Consider the following 11,353-nt stretch of genomic DNA (forward strand, 5'->3'; position numbering starts at 1 on the left):
CACAGTACTATGACTTGAGTATAAATAAGTCTTTATCTTGGTTATTTGCAGGATAAGATAGAAAAAGAGAATGCAAGAAAGCGTGTGTGTGTAACCAACTAATTGAGCTTGCGTATAATGAATTCTGGCTAAGATCTTTACACTTGAGTAAAAGTTTTGAAAAGAAACAAACCTCGACATGCAGACAAAAAAATTCACAGGGCCTGATGTTAAAAAGGTTCCTTTGGTCAACTTTTTAACAGGCCAACCCTCAGCAGATCTTCTCCCCTCATCATTGTTTGCCAATGCGTCCAAGAAATTGTTTGAGATTCCAGGAACAGAAGATGCTGTTTTAAATGTGAGCATTTTCAACCGTCATTACTGAAAAAAAAAATGCTTATTATCTTTGAATCATAAAGTATGCTCCATCACTCGGTTCTCCAGATTTTCTTAAGAATCTTGCTAATTTCTTATCTGAAGAGTATCACACGCCTGTATACAAGTAAGGCGTACAAAAATTGATTATCCCTATTTATTTCTTAAATAATAAAATAAAAAAAGGCTTATAAAAACATTTTGATATTAGAGAACACCTGTGTGCCACACCTGGAGCATCTTTAGCCCTCGAGCATATTTTGGCATTGTTGACTAGACCACAAACAAGCACAAAATTTGCCATATTCCAAGACCCAACCTACCATCTCGTCTATGACATTTACAGAAATGTTGGGTTTAAAGACGACCAGTTTATCGGAATTCCAGAGGTTATTGATGGCTCTGGCCTTGATACAAAAGTACTCGGAAAATTCTTGGCGAAATCACTTCCTTTGGCAGATCCAAAAACCAAAGATGTTGAAGACTATGCAGCTGTCTTATATTGTGTTCCAACACACGCAAATCCCTCTTCATCAACCCTATCTTCTCCGCGTCGCAAGGAGCTAGTAGACCTTGCTCACCGTTACAATGTGCTGGTTCTATGTGATGATGTATATGACATCTTAACATATGAAGGATCAACACCTAGACGGCTAGTGGCGTATGATTTGGACATACCCGGAAAGGCTGTTGTAGTGAGCAACTGCTCGTTTTCAAAGATCCTTGCTCCCGGTGCACGTGCAGGGTGGATAGAAGCAAAACCTTGTTTGATTGAACGAGTTGGAGTTTGGTATGGCAGTTTTTTTTTTAAAAAAAAATACACTAATTACCAGGCACATGTGTATTTATTTGATATACGTTTTATGTAATAGTGGCTCATTTCATTCGGGGGGATCGCCTTCTAATCTTGGTAAAGTCATGTCAAAGATACGTACTACAATATGTTAACTTTTGTGTAGCCTGTCAGATAATCAACATTATGCTAGACACTAAGGACCCTAATCTATGTCTCCATCGTCACATACATACTTTACGTGATTTATTAGCCAAGCGCCTTTGGATTGGTCTTTGGGAGCCTATTCAGAAGCTTCTGGTACCCCTTGGCTGTCTTGCGGTACGACCAAAGGGCGGTTATTTTGTTTGGCTAAAGCTGCCTTTGGGCGTGAGCTATGCCCAGCTTGTCAAAACCATTGTCGATAATAAGATTCAGATCAGTCTCGGCTCTGGTTCTCTTTTCGGTGTACCCATAAAAAATGAAAACCGGTTGTGGGAATCTGATACCGATCGATATGTCCGCCTTTGTTTTGCTCGTTATTCTGTCAACGACCTTCAAGTCGGAATTTCACGCTTAGAAGCCGCTCTAAATCTAGCTCTAAATGCAATTTCCAAGAGAAGTATAAAAAATTAAAGCCGACCTTTTTATAAATCTCTGTACAGCTCTACTTTACTAGCTCTACTTTAAGAAGAGTTGTTTTATTTCGCACAAATCAGCTACAAGATATAAAAGAAAAATAAACATCGCGTTTTCAAAATCCACCTTTGCATCGAATATCAAGATAATCCTTATATATATACTTTTGTTAGTCTGGCATTCTGATTTAAATATATTAGTACACAAGGTACATATGCCAAAAATACAAAGCCAAAACACAGACTTTGCAATTATTAACTCCCATTTTAAACGAGTAAAGTGCTATACTAAAGACGTAAACAAAATATTGCGTGTAATTTATACTATTTGTGTATTGGAATAGGTTAAAGAAATATGAAGTTGACTTTGTATACAACTTCGTATGCTTTTCTTTCATCCTTGAATATACATACATACATGCATATATATATTAAATTTGAAAACGTAAGTATTTATTCAAAATAAAATATATTATACAGTAAAAGAAGAAGAAAAATATAGAAAAGAAATATAGAAAGAAACATTCTACAAAGAGTCTGAAACAAAGAAGAATGTAAAAAAAAAGCTATACCATAAAGTAAAGGTGCTCGAAAAAAAACCATCAAGTAAATGTCTTATCTTATACTATGTTATATAAGATAAATTAAAGGTAAGAGAATAAAAAGCTAAACTAAATTCTTAGGGCTCACGAAAGTCCCAAACATTTGGGATAGTCTGCTCCATCAAAAGCCCCAGCATCGATTCGGCTGGCTGTTCGGACAACACAGGTTCAGTGGGTAATATGATATCTTGGAGCATTTCATCATTTTCTTCCAAAGATCTTTCATACGATCCATCTATAGTATTCCCATAGTATCCAGTAAAGGGTGGCATCTGTTGTTGAATAGTATTGCGCATTGCCATAGCATGTAGACTAGCCTTTGTACGTAATGGCCTAACATTTTTATCATGGGTGGAGCTCCCAGAAGAGATCGTGTGCCGTCTCGGGTATGCGCAAGAAGATTTTTCTGAAGGTACAGTCTCTTGCTTTTCTGGTAAATGCTCCTGGGTCACTGTCTCTGAAAAATCTTGTAAGTCTAAGGGCACGAAGCATGCATCTTGTGTACTTTCTGAAAATATATCCATAGAATCTTGGTACATTGCCTCACAAGATATTGTTGGTGATGGAGGCTGAGAATAGCTAGGACTCGATGTAGTCTGCCCAGTCTTCCGATTGTAGTAGTGGTGGTGCATTGCTAGAGACTGGTGCTGTTGATATGCCTGGTATGCTGCATCAATTAAAGGCGCCGAACGTCGGTGATGCGCGTATGGCGATTGTCCGTGTGCTGAGTGGCGTGAGATTCTTGGTTTCACTAATGTGTCCGTATTCATTCTTGACGACTGGAAAGAATCGGTTGGAGATGGTGGTGCCAATGTCTCTTGCTTGATATGAAAATTTCCGTCTAACTGATGAAGAGACGAAGATCTGGCATGCATTCTACCCTTGGCCTTTGGTTCTGAGCACTTATTCCGCTGGCTTGACTTTGATCTTCCAACTATCAAGTTTGATTCATCATTTACTGCTATGGACAAGACTTTAGGCGCGAGCAATTCTTCAGTAATTTCTTCCTTGTAAGACGGGACCACTGGAGAGCTTATATACTGGAAATCGTCCCAAGATGAATGTTGAAGCTGCGGTACAAGAGCAACAGCCAAATTTTTATCCACATCCACTGCCGATGAGGCTGTGAGAAGTTTTTGGATCATCACCAGTGATCTCTCGCATGCTTGCACTTCAGGGCCTAGAGTCTCCTGCGGAAGGGAGCTAAAAGCGCGATATACGGTAACAGCTGCCGAAAGAAAATATACCACTTGCTGCACTCCACGCGACATGTAATCAAAGCATGTAATACCCCCTGTCTGTAGTGCATGCTCTGCTATTTGAGTAATAGTCAAGGCGGACAGCAGACATACTTCTTGTTGCTCGCAACAATCTTCGTGGTTGATCGTTTTTGAAAAAGCAAAAGGTCGGTTCAGTAAAATTAATAGACAGTGGTAAGCCATGTAGACAAAAGATAATATGTAGTCTCCTGAATTTAAGCATTCGCCTGTTGCGCTGGGAATATTTCCTAACGCAGACGATAACCCTGTGCCGAGGACATTGACTTCCCACTGAAGCTTTTTTAATTGCTCTTCTTCCGTTGAATGACCAGAGGTGTATTTTTTCCTAAGGAACTCCAGTACACTCGCTTGAATTTTAGCTATCTTTGTCATCCAGTGAAAGTGAAGAAGCATATCTTTTTCTGTGTTTTGTTGAACTTCGTCGGGTAATAAGGTCGGAAAATGTATAGTACATTGCTTTGGGGAAAAACTTGGCTGGCTACCTATTTCTAAGCTGAAAAGAAAAGAGAATTATACATGGATAAGTATATATATATATTAAAACATGTTCACAATAAATGTAATGGAGTATCAAAGGTACCTCATCCAAATATCATAAGTAAATACTGCCCAAAATGTTCTTCTCCTTTGCTCCAGTTCGTGCGGATTAGCTTGAATACCCTGCGGAAGTTCTTTCATCAACCCTAAATCTTTGCTCATGCGCGCAAGTAATTGGAAATAGTAGCGAGTACGCCAAAAGAAGCCTGTCTTTGAAATGCGTTCGTGGTATCTGATTAAGAGGAGTAAAGCTTGAACTGTTACTAGCCGTGGTGCATCTCCATGTTCGTCAAGTAGCTGACATGCCATTTGATAATAATGGTCGCTTTGTACATTTGCGCACCCAGGCTGATTTAGTTCGCACCATCTGGATGCTAGAGCATACACCGCACACAGTAGCATATTTGAGAGTTCAGTGGTAACTGCTGGCGCTTGAAAGAGATTTTTGTGAAGTATTGGCAAGAAAGGATGAACATATTCAAAGTATATTTGTACAAGATCGAAATCAACGGATACTGCTATCTGGTCAGGTCTTAGAGGTGTTTCTACGTCTGTAAAAGAGCGATAACATCCTGCGGATGAAGGCTCAGAAAGCACGATGCGATCCATCCTGTTGACCAATTCTCTGATGTAAAGCCCTTGGCCTGTGGTATTAACTCCAATACTAGACGCGTTCGATGAGTGCTGTTCGGGTAGGATTGTTGTCTGGGGCGAGTAGAAAAGTCGAGGTGTGGGATTGGTGGTTTCTAAGGATTCTACCATCAATTACCTAAGTAGATTTTCTGGAGTTACTTACTAGATATTGGATCAATAAAAAGAGACCATGTTTGTTGGAGCCCACTAGAGGAGGTAGTAGGAAAATATAGTTGCTGACCAGGATAAGACAATGAATTTTCGTCAGAGAGCTCGAGTTGATTTGCGGAAGACTCGGATGAGTCAAGAGTTAGTGCATCGAGAATACTCTCTACTCTTCGCAGTCTTGGCTCAAGCGTCTCTACATATTGTTTTGGAGGACCTCGTTTTGGCGCGATCTTTGAATATACACATTGAAATAGGGCCTTTCTGCACCGAACGCACGGTTGACCTCCATTGCAGCGGACCTGTAAGAAGACAATGTGAGTCTGAGGTGCACAGGCCTTTTTTGAGTTTTCTGAGGTGACAACAATTTCACGCTCAGTGAAACTTGGCGAGTCCAAGGCAAGCGTGTCCTGTTTTCTTCAGGCGCCAGGAACACAATAGGGCAAGGAAGGAGCCAAAAGGATGAAAATGTGGAGAGCTTGCCTTTTTTCGGCGACATTCGTCACAGGCCCGAGCAACCTTGTTTTTCTTGACATGCGATCGCTCTGCTGATTGCAACTCATGAGGTTCAGGTGTAGATGGTGCTGATTCCTCCATACTTGCATAGCCGCTCTTCTTGGTCTTGCTCAAACTTCCACGCCTGACTTATAAATGAATGAGAGAAAGAAAAGAATAGGAAATGAAGGTGCGATAGACACAAGAAAATGTTGTGTGTTCGTGTTTAGCAAATAGCTTGGTGTGTTCCGAAAATTTTGAGTTGAGTTTCTTTTTTCTTTTTCTTTTTTTCTTTTTTTCTTTTTTTTTTTTCGCTTGTAGCTCCCATCCCGACTGTCGGCTAAGGCTCATGTATTGAAGCTCTTAATAAACTGCTCGTTTAACGCACAATAGTACTGATCTCATTCATAGCCAAGAACCCTCGTATTTATGATATTGACTGGCCTATTTTTGAGCTTCCAAATATTGGCTGAAGAAACAAGTGGAAGAGAGAATGTCCACACGCCAGAAAAGTGTCACAGAAAATATAGCCTACAATATTACCACACAAGTGTTTTTTCACCATCAAATCTAGAGTAGAATAAAAATAGATTTTGCGAAATATAGAGTAAATTTTGCGTCGAAAGAGATATTTACACCAATGGGAAAGCACGGTAGCCCTGGGAAGAAGTAAGTATATATTTTAAATAAATATATATATAAAAAAGTTTTCTATATACATATGTATGTATATGTATATATTATAATCGCTATACATTTACCCGCACTGTAGAACCGTTTTGCGATAGATAAAGTCTACGAAAATGAGTTTTAAATAGACATTGACAAAAGTCAAATGTGAAGACTTTGGGATCAATTTCTATATGAGTAGGTTTTTAGTACCTATTTGGAACGTAAAACAAGGGTCTAATTTATCACACATATCTTTAACATATACACAAAGCCATGCTATGTCTAAAATTTACAAACGTTTGTTTTTAATTAGTATTGTAGGTCAAGTTTACTGAAATATTTTGTTACTGTGAGTTGATATTACAAGACACTTTGAGAATAAAAAAATGTTACAAGTATTACTAGTTGGTAAACACATTTGTCAACATATATTGATATGGTTTAAAAATTTGTACAAAAAGTGGGCTCTCTGAAATATTTACTTGACCATTGAATTTCCACTATGGGAATTGAGTGGTGATTCTGATGGGGATTTTGAAAAATGCCTATGGTACTTTCCAAAATTACCTTTGGGGTAGTCACTTTCTTACCATATTATTATTCTTTTTTTATATTGTTTTTATTTCACTCAAAGGTTTTATTTTTTTTAAAAAAAAAAAGACGGCAAAAAATAATTTAAATTTTTTAAAGCAATAATACAAAAGGTGTCTGGTATAATGTACTAGCAAATCACTGTTCAAAAAGTATTCTCATTACTCAAGCAAATCAAGCAAATCAAGCTATATCAAGCTATATCAAGATTGCTTTTAAAGTGGCAATACATTTTGGTTTAAGAAATAAATAGATGGCCTGCTTTTTTTTCACTATCGTAAAACTTTATTCCAAACGCAAGTTTAATTTAAAAAAATAATTAACGCAAAAAAAAGTATTTCTTATAATATCTAAGCTTCAATACGAGAAGAAGAAAAGTCGAATACTCAGGCTTGTACTGTCAAAATGTCCTTTATAGTCCTTGGATCTATTTGATGTTTGCATGGTAGGATGTACACCCATTTTATACATTGGTACCCTGCCCGCATCTGGTACTGACCTAATAAAATGTCTTTTAATATCCAATTACAGGTTAAAGATTGTATAAAGTAATACCATTGATCCACTTGAGCTTACTTGATTATGACAAACTATACAATAATAACAATATACTTGTTGGCCTTTCATTTTCTAATTAATTTGATCCAGAAATTTTTATTTCGAGTTCTTAATAACTGTGTTTCTTCATAATGAATCAGCCAATGGTTTTTTTCTGAAAATTTTTCTATGCTAGCTACTTATTTACTTGCTGTATAATTGTATAGTTCTTTTTTCTCTAAACAAGAACAAAAACAAAAGCTTACTACACTATCAATTTTCCCATACAAAAACATTGGGGCCTACAAATAGACATAATTAAAAAAAATGAATAACCTCTATCCCCCATTAAAGCTAAGCCTCGAATAGACAGGAAAGCAAGTCTTAAAGTGACGTGTGAATCTGGTGGAAGCGATAATTGAGAGGGGTCCCACCTTGTTCTTGCCCTATTATTTTTTCGAGAGCAGTTCAAGCAAGACTCGTCTAATCATGTCCCTTAAATTATTGACGACTTCGATGCTTCTTGGACGAGTGTTGGCCGCACCTGTCAAGGGCTCCCTCTGGGCTGCTGCATTTCATTCTTCTTCCTTCCAGGCTGCTGCAGCACCTGTCTGGACTTCTGACTCTGTTCGTACTGGTGTCATTGCACGAAAGAAGGGCATGACTTCCATGTGGGATGAAGCTGGATCCCGCCTGCCTGTCACTGTTCTTCAGGTACACACACATAAACATTCACACACAATGTGGTGACTTTACTGGCTAAGCTGACGGACTTGGCTACTGACATTCCTTGTTTTCCTGCACTTACAGCTGGAAGACGTGATTGTGACCGATATTCGCACAAAAGAAAAGCATGGATATTCAGCATTGCAGATTGGCTCGACTACAAAAAAGGAGAAGAATGTATCCAAGCCCCTCCGCGTACATTACGAAAATCTTGGTGTTGGACTGCGCGAAAAGGTTGCTGAATTCAAAGTATCAGAGGATGCTATTTTGCCTATTGGTACCGAACTCAGCGCATCACACTTTGTTACCGGTCAATATGTCGATATCACAGCACCCTCGTACGTTTATATATATATATATATATATATATTGTCTGGCGAAAATATCCTGACGCTGGTTTATGTTTATTTTATTTTATTTTATTTAGGATCGGTAAAGGATTTGCAGGTGTTATGAAGAGATGGAACTTTGCTGGTTTGCCTGCTTCTCACGGTGTGTCACTGACTCATCGTTCTGGTGGTTCTACTGGTCAGCGCAAGGTAATGCATATATATAAATATATTCAATTGTGAGAAAGATTTTACAAAACATAATGCTGAAAATTTCCCATTGTTTAATAAATAGTGGCCTAGTAAAGTTTTCAAAGGAAAGAAGATGGCTGGTCGTCTTGGTGGCACAAGCGTCACTGTGCAAAGTCTTAAGGTTAGTTTGACTTGGAGAGAAAAGGAATGGTGGTTCAATAGGACAAATAATTGATATGTATTTATGTATGCATTTATCTAGGTATTAAAGGTGGATCCTGAGGAAAACCTTGTTTATATCAAAGGATCCGTTCCTGGATTTGATGATCAGTTTGTCAAGATCAAAGATGCTGTCAAGCTGAGAGGAGAGAAACTCTTCCCCAAGGAATCAATGCCACCACCGTTCCCTACTGTGAATAAACAATAATCTGATAGACTCATGTAAACAATAAACACTCCCGCTCCTACTACCACTGTCATTACCATTGCCACCACCACCTACACATCCACCCATTCATACTCACTCACACAAAAGCGATGAAGAGGCTATCATATATATATTAGAGAGGATATGCTATTTCAAGAAGGACATTGTTGTTATATTCACTGGATATTAAATGGGTATCTGTATATACATTTCTGGGAATACTAGAGTACAATTGATTAATAGAGACGTGTAAATAGCCGATATTATTTCAATGTATGTGTGGTTTTTATTCAAGAGACTGGGATTCTTTTTGGCCAGTTGCTGTATTATAATAAGTGTGTTTGGTTCAATGGCTTGGTTACAATACTATAAACTGTAGGTTAAGAATACGGTAAATAATTAAAATTAGCAAAAGAAATGGCAATTCGGTATACAAGGAATATTCAACAATTAGCAAGATATAAATTATATTTTATCCGATAGAAAGTGTCCTCGTCTTTTAAAGTATATTAAAGTATATTATTGTTATTATTATTTAAAAATAAAATGAAATGCTTAATCGGTGATGTAAAGAAAGAAAGAAAGAAATAAAGAAAGAAAAGGAATTAATATCTTGTGTATGTTTTATCAGCTATTTTGAGTATGTTTGTTATATTTATATATAGAAAATACAAATAAACACCGAGTTTATTTGGTTGACTATGAATCTTAAACAAACATCTCTAATGTTCAGTAAGATTACCTTGAACAAATAATTCAAAAGGTCGATCTAGCGATGATCTTTGAGACTCTTAAACAGAAATAAAATAAAAAAATAATGTCTGCAGAGAATCAGAGACTATAGAAATAATGACTTTTGAATTGTACTGATTTATATGTATATGTATATGTATATGTATATGTATATTTATCTTTGGTGAAAGAGTGACAGAAACAAACAAAAACAACAAGAGCAACAGTAATGATTCTTGGAAGAAATGGGCGAAATTGTGTGTTTGTATTTGGAGGGAGAAAGGAAGGAATACGATGTGTGTGTTTATGGGCTTGTGTATTTGTATGTTTGTATATTTGTGTATGGATAAGGTGAGTGGGTCGGCGACCGTTAATGAACAAGGAAGTAAAATGGGGGTTGCATAGAGGACTAAAATGTTGATTTATTATTATTGTTATTATTATTGTTATGGTAAATGCGTGGGAATCCCATACCTTTTATATGACCGCCCTTTTTCTTTCTTTCTTTTCCTTAGGTGCATAGCAGCTAATTTTGACATTTTGGCGGATTATTCAAGGTGCATATTGGAAGCAGAGGTGCAGATTCCATTATTAGAAGCCCTACGAAAAGAAATGCCAAGAGATACGCACAGAATATATCGCCAAAAAAAATACAAGGGAAGAATTATCTTGAACAAGATTACGGCAATTGTCTCCGAGACAATTATTAGGACCAAGTTAATTTTGGCTTGGTGTGCCATTTGAACAAGGGGGAGAAGGAGAGAGGAGAGAGAGAGAGAGAGGGGGGGGGGGGGGGGGGTGATACTGTCGATCAAATGGGTATAAAAAGGATTTTTTCCTTTATTTTATCAAGGTTGAAACGGCTGTTTTTTTTTGGAACAAATATATACCTACCTTACAAAGAAGGGGTTAAATCCTCCTATGGACTTCTTTATGCACTCTGTAAACGAGGGGGGCATTGTAGTTTAGAGAAGATAGCCCAAAACCATAATAATAATTATATATATATGTATATATAGTATTGATTTTTCATTATCCTATTAAAATTGTTCATATTTTTGTGATATTTATATTTAAAGCATTGGGTTTGTTTGTTTGATACTCAAAAAGGGGTATATTCTACATAGTTCAAGAAGCTATTTTTCAAGATTAATAAAACAAACATACAAATGTTTGAGTGTGTAAAACACTCTTGTTTTAAGAAATAGCTATATCGAGACTGGTGACATTTAGCCACTTCAACGCAATACCACAAAATTAGAAAGCGAAACATCGAGAGCTTGGTTATGTATCAAACAAAAAGAAAAAGCAAAAAGTGTCCTGATAAATCTTTATATATATATACATATATATCTTCACTCAAATGGCTGACATGAAACTAATTGAATCAAACACCCTTTAATGCGCATGCATACATAATTCTACCGTACCTATTTGGCACTTGGGCCTGGTTGGTGCCGTTGGTTATTAAAGACAAATATAGCGATCTCTACATTATTTATTTTCTTATATTATATTCTTATGAGATTCTACACAAATATATATATATATATATATGTATATGTATATGTATATGTGTATGTATGTATGTATCGTACTCTATGCTGCCTATGCATTGGGTTTAATCTACACTACACATATGTCTTTCTTTCATTCTCCTTTTGGAGACCA

General features: G+C 37.0%; 4 protein-coding genes across 4 annotated transcripts; 2 read left to right on the forward strand and 2 right to left on the reverse strand.

Moving 5' to 3' along the window:
- Positions 1 to 178: 178 nt before the first annotated feature.
- Positions 179 to 1,762, forward strand: PHYBLDRAFT_64184 (hypothetical protein; the record flags this gene model as incomplete). Its single annotated transcript, XM_018441249.1, has 5 exons — positions 179 to 337; positions 399 to 481; positions 566 to 1,144; positions 1,227 to 1,264; positions 1,314 to 1,762. 5 exons carry the CDS (start codon positions 179 to 181, stop codon positions 1,760 to 1,762), a joined length of 1,308 nt encoding a protein of 435 aa, XP_018288776.1.
- A 435-nt stretch (positions 1,763 to 2,197) lies between these two features.
- On the reverse strand, positions 2,198 to 3,001 carry PHYBLDRAFT_159447 (hypothetical protein; the record flags this gene model as incomplete). Its single annotated transcript, XM_018433987.1, has 1 exon — positions 2,198 to 3,001. One exon carries the CDS (start codon positions 2,996 to 2,998, stop codon positions 2,444 to 2,446), a length of 555 nt encoding a protein of 184 aa, XP_018288777.1. The 3' UTR covers positions 2,198 to 2,443.
- A 1,991-nt stretch (positions 3,002 to 4,992) lies between these two features.
- On the reverse strand, positions 4,993 to 5,638 carry PHYBLDRAFT_159448 (Zn(2)-C6 fungal-specific transcription factor; the record flags this gene model as incomplete). Its single annotated transcript, XM_018433988.1, has 2 exons — positions 5,465 to 5,638; positions 4,993 to 5,283 (listed from the first exon to the last, which is right to left on the reverse strand). Coding segments are annotated over exons 1-2 (374 nt in total), but the record flags the coding sequence as incomplete, so codon positions are not given.
- A 2,132-nt stretch (positions 5,639 to 7,770) lies between these two features.
- PHYBLDRAFT_126190 (hypothetical protein) lies at positions 7,771 to 9,001 on the forward strand. Its single transcript, XM_018429086.1, has 5 exons — positions 7,771 to 7,990; positions 8,087 to 8,340; positions 8,430 to 8,541; positions 8,627 to 8,704; positions 8,786 to 9,001. Exons 1-5 carry the CDS (start codon positions 7,793 to 7,795, stop codon positions 8,948 to 8,950), a joined length of 807 nt encoding a protein of 268 aa, XP_018288779.1. The 5' UTR covers positions 7,771 to 7,792; the 3' UTR covers positions 8,951 to 9,001.
- The last annotated feature ends 2,352 nt before the right edge of the window (positions 9,002 to 11,353 follow it).

This window comes from Phycomyces blakesleeanus (genome assembly GCF_001638985.1).
Source record: "Phycomyces blakesleeanus NRRL 1555(-) unplaced genomic scaffold PHYBLscaffold_17, whole genome shotgun sequence".
NCBI lineage: Eukaryota > Fungi > Mucoromycota > Mucoromycetes > Mucorales > Phycomycetaceae > Phycomyces > Phycomyces blakesleeanus.

Coding starts and splice junctions, on each gene's coding strand:
- PHYBLDRAFT_126190 (XM_018429086.1), top strand. CDS start 7,793: ATGCTTCTTGGACGAGTGTTGGCCGCACCTGTCAAGGGCTCCCTCTGG. Junction 7,991..8,086: donor TGCCTGTCACTGTTCTTCAG/GTACACACACAT, acceptor CTGCACTTACAG/CTGGAAGACGTGATTGTGAC. Junction 8,341..8,429: donor GTCGATATCACAGCACCCTC/GTACGTTTATAT, acceptor TATTTTATTTAG/GATCGGTAAAGGATTTGCAG.